The 13628-nt window shown below is 40.1% G+C and overlaps 1 protein-coding gene across 1 annotated transcript in view; it reads left to right on the forward strand.

Moving 5' to 3' along the window:
• Positions 1-13628, forward strand: part of LOC121917185 (vitamin K-dependent protein S-like) — a 76317-nt gene that overhangs the window by 22491 nt on the left and 40198 nt on the right. Inside the window, exons 3-4 of the mRNA XM_042442908.1 lie at positions 711-735; positions 5326-5412. Of these exons, the coding sequence (XP_042298842.1) occupies positions 711-735; positions 5326-5412 (112 nt within the window). The remainder of the gene's footprint in view (positions 1-710; positions 736-5325; positions 5413-13628) is intronic.

The raw sequence follows: 13628 nt of genomic DNA on the forward strand, positions 1-13628 counted from the left end.
TAGTTACAGGCTCTTGACTGCATCTTTGGAAAGGATTATCTGTTCTTAGTTCCTGGAGAATCAGGGTGATGCTAAAAATATATATTTTTTAATCAAGCCTATTCCTCTCTATGAAAATTTAATAAATATGTGAGAGTTACATTGAAAATCCTCTCCTTCCTGGGTTTCAGCCTGCACACACCACTTTCCAAAACTCTTCCACCAGTCATATGGTCGTCCACCCACCCTGGCCTTATGCAACATCTTTACTCCTGCCTTTGTGCCTCAACAATCACAATTAAAACTAAAAAATAGTTTTAGTTTACTAAAACATAGTTAAAACTGATCACCATGTCCACACATTTTGCATTTCTATGGCTATTCTTACAGTCTGATTGCAGAGGTCATTCCTGGGTTTCAGTTCACCCTGTGCATCTGGGGAAGTAAACCAAGTCTACATTCTTTCCCTTAACCTCAAAGGTGCTACAAGAGCCCTTTGCATATTGAAGACCTAAGTTTGATTAAACATCTTCTAAGCACAATCAAAGAAGCAACAAATACTAAATACAGTAAATTCATTTCCTTTATGGCCTATTAAAAGTAACAGCACAAGTAAATGTTAATTACCCTGCTAAACAATGTATGCAATTAAACTGTGTCTCCTATTAGACTGTGTATGATATTAGACTAACATTCTAATTAGAATTTTCTTTCTCCTTCCTAAAACACAGGATCATTTCTATCCCATATATTTAGGTAAGTATCATTTTAAAAACACAGGCCATTTTTTCCACATTTGGATGATAACAGTTTTGTTATTTTAGTGTCTAGAAGACATAAGGAGAAAATTGAAAGATGACTGAGATGAAACAGTACTGTTAACAAGCTCCTTTAATGTGATTATATTCCTGAAGTATATGCCTGTGCAGTCAGTGCCTCCAGTTATGGCTTTCTTTGAAAGCAGAAATCACAGCGAACAATTATTCTGTGTTGGTGTGGTCCTGTTTGTGAGGTGTTCTGTTTTCAGAGTGGGCTGTGAAATGCACTCCTGGCCTTCTGTCTCACTTTTTCAACTGCATTTCACTAGACAAAGGCCTAAATTCAACTTCTAGCCCCAAGTAGAGTAGATGCATACGATCTTTGTGGAATAAAGTAAATCCATAAACTGGGTCAATGAATGCTTATGCAAAGTCTATCAGTTCAGTAGATCTACTCTAGCTAGGTCTTGTAATGGATTTAGGCCATGGAACACCATGTGAAATGATCCTTGAAGCAATTCTGCCATTAAAAGGTGACTAATCATCTCTTTATGCACACCATATGTGTGCTTCTTCCCTGACTATAACTGTGACATGTATGAAAACCACAACTACATGATCTCGGGCCATTCACACTACACAATAATAGCACTACTGTACAACTTTACTTGTCCTGGTTCTGTCCTTTGGAATCCTGGGATTTGTACTTTGGTGAGGCACTGCAGTCCTTTGGCTGAGAATTCTAAACGCCCTTCCCTAAAGTACCAATCCCAGGATTCCACGACAGTTAAAAGTGGAAGAATAGTGCTGTAATTCTGTAGTGTGAATAGCCCTGGGCTTGGTATGAGGATAAGGTGAACTGTAGGGAGACATGTACACCAGCATGACCTCATTGACAGAAGGGTGGGATACAGATGCAGCCTGGCAAACAGAAAAGTCTAGGAAAAAGTGTTCACTGAGGCGGGATACAGACGGGCAAAAAGGGGTGTGTTCATGACGTCATGAAGGTATAGCCTTCAGACGGCCCTTACCTGAATGCCGCCATGAACACGCCGCCTGCACGCCCCAAGCGGGAAGAAGCGGCATTAAAAAGGTGCTGCTTTTCCCGCTTCTTTTCTTTATACTGCGCAACTGTGCAGCTCCGTCTATAAGCTGCTGCACCGGTACGCCAGAATTGTTACGCTGCTAATTTAAGTTGCCCATTTAAAAGCTCCGTGTCTGCTGTGTTGCATAATGAGTCGGGGTCCTGGAACATGCGCAGTTTGCACCGAGGCTCTAATTAGAGCGTCAGATGCCATGCAGATGTGGAAGCTGCAGCACAGCTGCACTCTATTTTAATGCTCGTAACCCTAACCCTAACCCTAGAGCAACATGTACGCATGCGCTGCTAGAATCGTGGAAAGTTTGGAATTTAAAGTGAACCCCTACACACATTCCTGTGCCATTTTCACCTAACAATAAAAAAACGCTAAAACTTTAAATATTTACATATGTACAAGGGAGGTGATGGGGGATGGCAGGGGGACAGAGGTGGCAGCGGCGACAGCTGTGGCTGTGCATTGCAGATTCAGCAAGAGCACGGGACCAAAGGAGAGGAGGCATCCACGATGCTGGTGACACTAGCAACGTGCAAGCGGACAAGGATGCCAACACCAGCTGATCACCAGCTGGCAGGAGACCACCATTGTTCTTGGGCAGGGCGGGGGAAAAAGTTTAAAGGGGTTTGGGCGCTTTAAATGTGCACATAGGCTTTCTGCCGCCGGTGCTGAGCGCCGCAGCTGCGCATCCGCCAGCCGGCAAAAGAAAAAAAAAGCCCAGTTTTTGGCCGCCCGTGAGGAAGCTGCCTCTCTCTTTGCAGCGTCCTGCGAGGCGGCAGTATGGAAACTGCGGGTCAGAAACGGCCCCAGGTGAGGCGTCTTCACTCCCCCCCCATGTGGAAGCCCCATACACCTTAGCCACGCCCCCGGGGCGGGCGGTCTGGAGGCTCCGTATTCAGCAGAATACACCTCCAAGACGTCTTCCCCTGCCCGTCTGTACCCCGCCTGAGTAACATATAAGAAAGTTTTAATATTTAAAATATTCATATGATGTAGTAACAGCAATTTCCTGGCATCCAGATAAACAGTGTGTAGGCAAAGCAATACACTGTGCCAAAATACACAAATGACAAGGAGTGTATACACTTCCTAGATGCATACAAAATGAAAAGTATAAAAATATCCAACATCAATAGTGCTTGGAAAATAAGAAGTATATGAACTTCCAAAGAACATACAAAATAAAAAGTATTAAAATATGCAAACATGTTTCAACTAGAGTCTTCTTCAGTGGAAAATAAGGCTAAAAATGGGAATATATAGTTAATGTTCACAAATAAACACCATGTTATAAAGTAATGATCTGGCAAATGTACCAGTAATAACATCCAAATAATTATCCTATTTCCAGGGAGTCATCTAGTATTTGGATATTTTTTATTTTTTATTCTGTATGTTCTTTGGAAGTTGATTGTTGATTTTTGATTAGGTCTTAAGTTATTTTTCTGTAAGGTTTTTAATGGCTGGTAGGCACCCTCATTTCTGGGATATATGGATGGGTTACACATTTTTCTATAAATAATATGAAATAAGAGGCTTTCATATGGCTGTGTGTCATTGAACAAGAAGCCTAGCAGTACAGGGATCAAATCAAGGCACCATGGATCATGAAATGGCAGGTTTGATCCTACCCTCATTGTTTCTGTAAATGATCAGAAAGAGATAAAATTAAGTAACAGGGGACTTACAATATTCCTCATGACATATGCATAGGGAATAGTATCTTGTGATCTCTTGTTTCATTTTGGCTTATCTCATCATAGCACTTTCAAAGTAAGAAGCTTTAGGAGCAGTTTGCCATTGCCTCCTCCTGCACAATACTAACAAGAGTTAGCTAAAGTGCCACTGCTGCTGCCTCTGAGAGATCTTCCGCAGTGTCACCATCTACAAATGCTACTGCCCAGTAGTTGTTTGACGCATTTAGTCTGATTGTTCAGCAAAAACCTGTCTGACTTGGGAAAGCCAACCAGTAGTCATGCTACTATCAGCATAGCCTTTTATTTGTCTTAATGAAGTCATGGTCCTGAATCAGTAAGAACAGTTCTTGGAGGTCTCTCATTCATAGGGTCGTCATAAGTTGAAGTTGAATTGATAGTAGATAGCAACAATAAACATATGTGAAGTCAGGAAGAAACTCTTCTGGAACATGGCCACATAGCCCGAAAAACCCACTAATAAACATATCTGTAGGGTTGTTCAAGTTGAACTGATGGCAGACAGCAACAACAAAGATATGTGTAGGATTGTTTAAGCTACCATTGGTGAACAATGCACAGAGGTGGCAAGGGAAGGCAGACAAATTCTGCTGGCTCTGAACAGTTTATTTCTCCAGTGGCTTACTTCCTTCTGTGCCCTGAGGCCTTTTTCCTTCTGCTACCACTGCTTATGCCAGTGTAGTTATTTTCACATAGTGTACCCAATAGATTCCTGCCAGTGTCTAACTAATATGGAGAAAAATGGCTGATTGCTTCTTGATTTTCTACTGCTTACATTTCCCATAGAATGTGAAACACAGTCTGTATTCTTGAGCTATATTACCCCTTGTCTATATTTGAGTTAGGATTTCTTTATAATGGATTAACTTACACTCTTTCTTGGTGATCACACAATTACTTTACACTGAGTATATCCACGCTGCAGAATTAAAGCAGTTTCAAACCACTTTAACTGCCATGATTCTATCCTACAAAATCCTGGAATTTGTATTTGATGAAACACCAGGACTCTCTGACAGACCAGGCACACAAAACTACAAATCCTAGGATTTTGTAGGATAGAGTCATGCCAGTTAAGGTAGTATCAAACTGCTTTCATTCTGCAGTGTGAATACACCCCTTGTCTTAATATATGGTTTTATTCAATATGGGCTGTTCATGTCTAAAATATTTGCAGAGGTGGGGCAGTTTGTAATGGTGGAATTAGGTAGAATTAAATAGATACCATGTACTAAAACAAAATCACCTGTAGTTAGCACTACACTCATGGTATAGGATTATGTAAACTCTGGCAAAATCATAATTTCATCACCAGCTGTTATAATTAATAAATCTTGAATGAACTTATTTTGAAAATCTGGATGGACTTATCTCTTATCTTCAATTTGAACATGAAAGATATTTTGTGCCCTGAAAAATGGTCAAGGCTGACCTGTACAAGCAGCAAAACAACATTGCATACACCATCTTGGTTTTATAGCTCCAAGGTCAGACCACAGGAGGAAGGTGGCATTTTTCATTCCTGTCCTGGACATGGAAGAGTAGTAAGGAAGAGAAAAGGCTGTCTGAAAGGCTGTTACTTGGTATTAATGTGATACTTGAGAGATTTATGAAAAATGCAACACTACCCATCAGCAGTCTGAACTAGTACATTGAAGGAATGACTACAGTATAACTGAACTGAACCTGTAGCTCAGTTCTTAGCTGCTTTGCAGGTGAAATAGTGGTTGTAGGGGTTATTGCATATCTACAAGCCACTTTTTCTTGCTTTCACAGACTGCCTGGCTTCATTCCGAACAGGAATATTCAGGGTGCCATCACAGTCTTCAGATTCTCCAGCTGACCTGCGGTCCTGTGTCAAAGGTAAGCCATGTCTATGTCTTTATTTAACTCCACTCTTTCCTCAACTCTCGACCATTTTGCCCCTGTCTCTGTACGCACTTCTTCCTCTAAGACTAGGCCTCAGCCCTGGCTTACCCCCAACATTAAGTTTCTCCGGTCCTGCTCTAGAGCGGCCGAACGTCTTTGGAGAAAGTCCAAAAAGTGGGCTGATTTTATCCATTTCAAATTTGTTCTTTCTTCTTTCTCGCGCGCCCTCTCTATGGCAAAACAGAATTATTACAAATCACTGATCTCTTCCAATGAGAAGTGCCCGCAGCGTTTGTTCTCCACCTTCAACACTTTGCTTAAACCTCCCTCTCCTCCTGTCTCTTCATCTTTCTCTCCTAATGACTTTGCTAACTATTTCATCTCTAAGATTACCACTCTTCGCTCTGAGATAGTCCCTCCTGATTCTTCTACTGCTCTTAATCTTCTTTCGCCTTCCCCTAACAAATTTTCTGTCTTTCCTCCTGCCTCTTTGGATGAACTCTCTACACTTCTGAACTCTTCCAAACCTGCTACCTGTCCTCTTGATCCTATTCCTACTCGTCTTCTAATCTCTATAGCTCCCTCCTTTCTGCCCTCGCTCCTCCATATCTTCAATCTCTCTCTCTCTACAGGCTCCTTCCCCTCGGACTTCAAACATGCTCTCATTTCCCCAATTCTGAAAAAACCTTCTCTTGACCCCTCCTCTCTGTCTAGCTATCGTCCGATTTCTCTTCTCCCCTTTCTTTCTAAGGTTTTGGAACGGGTTGTCTATTCGCGCTGTCTTGAGTTTCTTGAAGCCAATTCCATCCTTGATCCCTTTCAGTCTGGTTTCCGCCCAAGGCATTCTACAGAGACAGCTCTCACTAAGATCTCGAATGACCTTTTACAGGCCAAGGCTAATGGCCTTTACTCTGTTCTCATTCTTCTCGATCTGTCTGCAGCCTTTGACACTGTTGATCACTGTCTCCTAATTGACATACTCTCTGGCCTTGGGTTCTCAGACTCTGTTCTCGACTGGTTTAGATCTTACTTGTCTGGCAGATCTTTTGCAGTGGTTGCAGGGGGTCAGACTTCTTCTCCTGTTCCCTTATCTGTTGGAGTTCCCCAGGGCTCTGTTCTGGGTCCCCTTCTGTTTTCTCTCTACACACTGTCCTTAGGAAAACTCATTAGCTCTTTTGGCTTTTCCTACCATCTGTATGCCGATGACACCCAGCTGTATCTTTCTGCCCCTGACCTTTCTCCAAGGCTTGAACAGCAAGTCTCATCTTGCCTTACAGCTGTCTCACAGTGGATGCGCCATCGGCGTTTGAAGCTCAACATGTCCAAGACGGAGCTTCTTGTCTTTCCTCCTAAGCCCAACCTTCAACACTCCTTTTCTGTCTCTGTGGACAACATTTCCATTCAACCAGTCCAGCAAGCCCGCAGTCTTGGCTTTATCTTTGACTCTTCTCTGTCGTGTATCCCTCAGATCCAGACCACAGCCAAGGCTTGTAGATTCTTTTTGTACAATATTGCCAAAATCCGACCATATCTCACTGCCTCTACTGCCAAGATCCTGGTCCATGCCCTAGTGATCTCACGACTGGATTACTGTAATGTCCTCCTGGCTGGGCTTCCTTTTTCTCACCTCCGTCCTTTAATCTCTGTCCAGCATTCAGCTGCACGCATTATCACTTCCACCCACCGCTCTGACCACATCTCTCCTGTGTTGGCATCCCTTCACTGGCTCCCTCTCCCTTTCCGCATTCAGTATAAGCTCCTGCTGTCGACATTCAAAGCCCTCCATGGACTGGCCCCTCCTTACTTATCAGACCTTCTTTCTCCTCACCTTCCCACCAGGGCCCTCCGTTCTGGTAGTCAAGGTCTGCTGTCTCAGCCCAGGATTTCCTCTGCCCCATCCCGGATTCGCCCCTTTTCACTTGCTGCCCCTCACTCCTGGAACCTTCTTCCTCCACAAGCAAGAGCCATCACTTCTTTAACCAGCTTCAAAACGGAGCTGAAAACCATCCTATTCAGAGAAGCCTTCCCAGGCATCGCATAATTGTCGCTTACTATCTGATGTTCTGTTGTTGGCTGTTTATCGATCCATTTCCTGTATTCCTATGTACTGTATATGTATTATCCTACTTGTGATTATGTATTTTCCCTGGATAATGATTAACCATCCATTATGAAGCCTTGCCCTCCCTCCAGTCCATCTGCCTTGGTCCAGGCCTCGGAGGTTGAGAGGAACTGCTGGACCTCTTACCCTTTCTCGTCACCACTCCCTTCTCCTTCTGTATCATGTCTTTTTTAGATTGTAAGCCTGAGGGCAGGGAACCGTCTAACTAAAAAGATTGCATGTACAGCGCTGTGTAAATTTACAGCGCTTCATAAATAAAGGTTAATAATAATAATAATAATAATAATGTTTCCTGAACTAAGATAGAAGTAGAGCTGGTTGATACTGATTGCATATTGCATTTTTGTTTTCCATAACAGAGCTGCTTGGTCTAAAAGCAAATAGCTGGATTTTTTGGGGGGGGGAATATTAGACTTTTTTGTTATTTGCCTTCCAATTGATCTCGACTCAGGGCAACCCTGTTAATGAGATGAATAATAGACTAAGCAGTCATTGTTTAAAAAGTTGCAAGTGGGTTGATATACTAGACTCAAAGACAAAATGTAGGCTAACATAATTTCTCATCTTCAATAAAATGGTGGGGTTTGAAATCAAATGCTCAAGACCTGTCTTCAAGTACATTATACTGTCTTCAAATAGTAGACTGTACTTGACTGTAACAGATTCTGGCTTATTTCTTGGTACTTCAAATAGCTTCAGAGGCCAAGTTACATGTGATGATGTTCATGCTTTTAAATAGGTTTTCTCATTTTGGAGAAGAAGGTTTCCAGGGCCTCTAATCTAGAATGTGTATTTAATTTGAATTAGCCCCCCCCCCAACACACACATAGATTATCTGATGTAAATAGCTTCCTTCTGGTTGCTTTTTGCACTAAAAATGCAATTTACATGAAAGCAGAACTTTCAGGAGTAAACAGCAGTTAGAATGAAGAGACTTTCATTGGAAAACCAGTCTGTTTTTTCTTTGGAATAAAACAGGTAAGTTAAGGGTGCTTGTTAAAAAGCACAAATACTGTCATGTGTAATTTAGCATTTAGCCAGTAAGGAAACCGTTCAGTAAGATGGCTAGCGCAGTTTGTCTTAGTTTGAATAAGAAGGAATTGATCTCCAATAGTATATGTATCTGAGGAATGCAAAAATGGAAAATTTGTGATCTCTTCCTCACATCTGTCAATTTCAAGGTTACAGCTCCATTTTTATTTTATATGTTTCCATTAAACAGAAGAACAATGGTATCCTAACCAATATATAAAAAAGAGATAGTGATCAAACCAGACCCATATTGTATCATGTACTGTATAAGCAGGAGTACTGGCCAGTAAAGTCCTCTTCCAGTTAGTGCTTGATGATTTTAAGGCATGGGGATACATAGTTTTAATTATCTTGGATAATTCCTTTGTGTGCAATTTTTGCTAGCATGGTGTAGTGGTTTGGGTCTTGAACTACTACTCTGGAGACCAGGGTACAAATCCCTATTCAGCCATGGAAACCCACTGGGTGACAAGTCACACTCTCTCAGCCTCAAGGAAAGGCAGCGGCAAAATTCCTTTGAATGAGTCTTGCCAAGAAAGCTGCACAATAGATTGGCTTTAGGGGCACCATAATTCAGAAATGACTTGAAGGTGCAACACCACAACAACTTCTTCATTTCGTACCACTGTTCTTTTGCTTATTTGAGCAACATGATTTGCAATCACAGCACATTATATAATGACTGAAATGATATATTACACAAGTTCAGAGCTAAAGAATTTTTGGCTTTCGATATATTCAAGATTTCAGTATACAGAAGTACCAGCCAATATGGCAAATGGCCAGGGATTATTGTAGTTGTTAATCAAAAAATCTGGAGAACCAAAGGTCCCCCACCAGAGGACTGCAGAATAGCACCACCAATTTTACCATCTCACTTTATACATCTAGCAAAGTGTACTCTAATGTTCTGTTATGACTCATGCCATAATAAATCTGTTTATTTTTCAAGATAAACTATTTATATTGCAAGAGTAAAACAGTTTACTTCAAGAGTAATAATATAATTGCTCTGAAAACTGAGAAACTAAGAATAATATGAAGCAGGAAAAGAGAAGAGAAAGATAGTTGTTGTTTTTTTATGTTGTGTTCCTTCAAGTCTTTTCCAACTTAAAGCTAACCGGTCACAGGGTTTTCTTGGCAACATTTATTCAGAGGATGTTTGTTTTGCCTTCCTCTGAGGCTGAGATACTGCGGCTTTCCCAAACTTACCCAGTGAGTTTCTATGGCTGAGCAGGGATTTGAATCCTGATATCCATAGAGTCACAGTCCAATGCACAAAACACTATACCACACTGGTCCTATGCAGTTGTAAATTTGAATGTGGTCAGTCTTCTAGGCCAGATGTTAAGGTACCTATTGTGTTGGGAGATAGGGTGGAGTGGAATGGAGATTGTGACAGTGTTTTAAAGCTTCCTGAATTTCTGTAGATTGGATTCACACCTAGGAGTTTACCGCATCACTTTTCTTATTACTCATGGTTTACCTCTAGCTGTCTTAAATCAGATGGCATCCCGATGTTATCAGATGGATTTGGCCTAATCTGCCACCCAGGTGCATCCTCGGTCCATCCCCACTTCCAGGAGGACTCTGGCACCCATTTTCTTAAATCAGAAAACTGGATCCGAAAGAGCTGGGAGGAGCCCTCATGGAAGCGGGGATGGACCCGGGATGCACCTGGGTGGCAGATTAGGCGGCCAAATCCATCTGATAACATCAGGATGCTCCCGATTTAAGATTTAAACCGGCTACAGGTAAGCCGGTTTAACAAACAATGTGATAAACTCCCTAGTTACAGCTACAGATTACACCTATTGAAATGAATGGGACTTAGTTGAAGTTAGTCTTGACTACGTTATTTATTATTGATTTCATTGAGTCTGTTCTAAGTATGAATAGGTCTGGATCCAATCCATTGATACCTTCATTTTTGTTCTTAACATTTCCAGTTGCATATTTTCAGGCTGTTTGATCAGATGCAAATTCAGGCTGTTTGTTAAGATACAAATTATATGCAAAAAAATGTAGGAAACAATCTGTGAAACATTTTCTTTCTTTCCCTGTAACTGCTTTTTCTCATTACTTTTATAACTAACATGCATAGGTAAAATCCTGAGGAGGGCGTGGATTCTTACTTTTAAGTATCTGTCCTCATTTTTTGTCTTTGGGAACAGATGAGGACAAAAAGGAATCCTTGATAATTATGCTATCTGCAATTGGAAGTGAAGCACACCTCTTGGGGAACAGTGCTAGCAAGCCTGAAGTGACAAATTAAAGTGTATACTTACTCTTCTCTTTTTCTTACCCTCATTATAAGCTCTTGAGGGGGGTGACAGGGATGTATGAACATATTATCTTCCTGAATAGTCTCTCGTGAGGAATGCCGCAGTGTTTGCTGTTAATTTTATTCCACATCTGTACTTGTGTCAGAAAATAGTTGTCACAGATTACCCACAGGAGTAATGTTGACAATATTACAAGCAGCACCATCAAAGTGTTGTAACTGTGACTCTCTGCCACAACATTCCATTTTTTAGAATTCTGCTGTGTTGCTTCATGCTATTCTGAGATAAACTGGAATTGCTACCACAGCAAAATACTTGGGATATGAGATTCTTTTGCCCTGCAGCAAACACTATTATGCCTCAGCATTGCTGTGGGACATATTGCCTCATAATGTTTCAGTTTCTTCAACTGGATTACCTCATTGTATGGATCAGCAGACCTTGAGACAAATAATATCCAAGCTTTATCAGCTGTGTCTTCATTCTTCATTCAAACCCTTGACATTTCTGGGAAACATTGTGTTTTGTGGTTAAATTCCTTGATTGTAGGTATGAATGGAAGATCTTAGATTTGAAGATCACTCTACTGGTTTGCAGTCATTTGTCTGTACCACAAATACAGGTAAAGAAGGTATGGCATGTGAATGAGCACACAAGCTCCACCTCAAAAGTCCTCTTACACCTCTGTATTAAACATCTTTACACATAGAACACCAACATCTGAACAGAGGCTTGTAAGCAGATTTGGATGAACACATCTAAAAGGTTTCTGCAGCCTTCTAGGCTTGTCCATGTCTCATGCCTACTTCACCTGTACCCATTGTAAAGGTGAATGCATGGACAGCCCATGTGTGTGCAGCTGTTGCCTCACTGCTAGGCAGCAAAGGACTCTGCCTTTCTGTATATACGTACTCTTTTGTATTCCTAGCAGTTCATTCCATCCTTCTTCAGTCCTCCATTTGTATGAACAGTTATAGGAAAAATGTTAGGTAGCAAGAAAAGATAGTCTTGTTTAACCATGGACCAAAACTTGAGACACAAACTCTGAAATATTGCAAAATAATAATAATTCTTAACTATCTTTTTATAGTACCCAGTATTTTCCAGCAAGCCCAAGAGATAAGTCTTCAATAAGTAATTTATTTTATTATTTTTTTCTATAATGGCCAGTTTACATTTGTCTCCCTTAAAGGTGAGCAGTTTGTATTCTTGGATAGCAACTCCCATCAGTTCCAGCCAGAGTGAAAAATGATGGGAACAGTCCAATAGTATCTGAAGGTCCACAGGTTGCACACCCAGATCTATACAGATTGGGTCTCCCTTACTCCAAATGCTTGAGACAGAAGTGTTTTGGATTTTGTATTCTTTCAGTTTTTGGAATATCTGCATAAACACAATGAGATATCTTGGAGATAGGACCTAAGTGTAAATGTGAAATTCATTATATTTTTTTTATAAATGTTATTTTTATTAATAATAGGATTAAATATATTATATAAGAGATATACATTTTTGTTACATCTATAAAGGAGTTTCCATACCATACATTTGACATTGGTAATTCCATATTATATATAACCACTCATTGTCTGATTGTTTGATTATATTCATGCAATGCATTTTATATCTTGAAATAAATTGAATGCAGTATTAGTACAAATAAACAACTACCGTAAAACAAATTGAAACCTGTATCAGAACAAATAATCACTTACTTTAATTGTTATTTAGAAAAAATATATTATTTAATTGTTTGTTTTATTTGTTTATTTAGTTTTATTTGTTATTAATTACCAACGTATCTATATGTTCTATTTCTAGACTTCCAGTTGTCTCACTGGTTTGTGTGACTTAATTATTTACCTTTGTCCACTTCTACTTTCTTGTTCTTTGTGTGAATAGCTTCAGTGTATATATGAAATTCTACATTTTCTTGAATTGTGTAGTCTAATATAGTTTGCTTTGTATGTTGCTTGTTGTGTCTTGTTCACCTCCATTTGTTCTTGCTGTTTTCCGTGATTAAATTCCATTCCTTTTCTGTTGTTTCCAATGACTCTCCATTTAACCAGGTAGTCAGTTTGTCCATCTTTATTACATCCAACAGTTTTATTAGTGATTCATCTATAACAATCGGATTGGGATATTTTTTTTATTTTCCATATTTGGGCTAAGAGTTTTCTGGCCACAGAGCCCATATATATTAGTATTTTCCTGCAGTGTCTTCTCCCTGTATGGTTAGATATTGTATTTGCCAGGTTAAGTAAATATCTTTCTGGGATCATCTGGTATTTTATTTTTAAGATTTTGCAGATGGTTGAGTGGATGCCTGCTCAGAATTTAAAATTCATTTGTATTTTGTATACAGCTTTCACACATACCCTGAAGATTTTTTACATAATTTAAATAATTTTGCACATGAAAAAAAGTTCATGTACACGGAACCATCAGAAAGCAAAGGTGTCACTATCTTAGCCACCCATGAAATAAGTTTTGAATTTTGGAGTGTTTTAGATTTTGCAATTCTGGATAAGCAATAGTCAGCCTATTTTTATAGTTGCCAAATCAAACTGATTTCCTTCCTTTCCTTTTCCTTCCTAATTCCCTAGGCCTGATTCAGCTTTTTGATGTTTTGTGTTACTTAAGCTTCTGTATGGCAGTTGCATGTTTCAGTATGCTATATTGTGGCAATATGCTCTATTGTGGCAAAAAAATGACCATGTAAGTTAGGACTAATCCCACTGGTCATACTATCTGTGTACTGTTGAATGTAG

This window comes from Sceloporus undulatus, unplaced genomic scaffold (assembly GCF_019175285.1).
Source record: "Sceloporus undulatus isolate JIND9_A2432 ecotype Alabama unplaced genomic scaffold, SceUnd_v1.1 scaffold_12, whole genome shotgun sequence".
Taxonomy (NCBI): Eukaryota; Metazoa; Chordata; class Lepidosauria; order Squamata; family Phrynosomatidae; genus Sceloporus; species Sceloporus undulatus.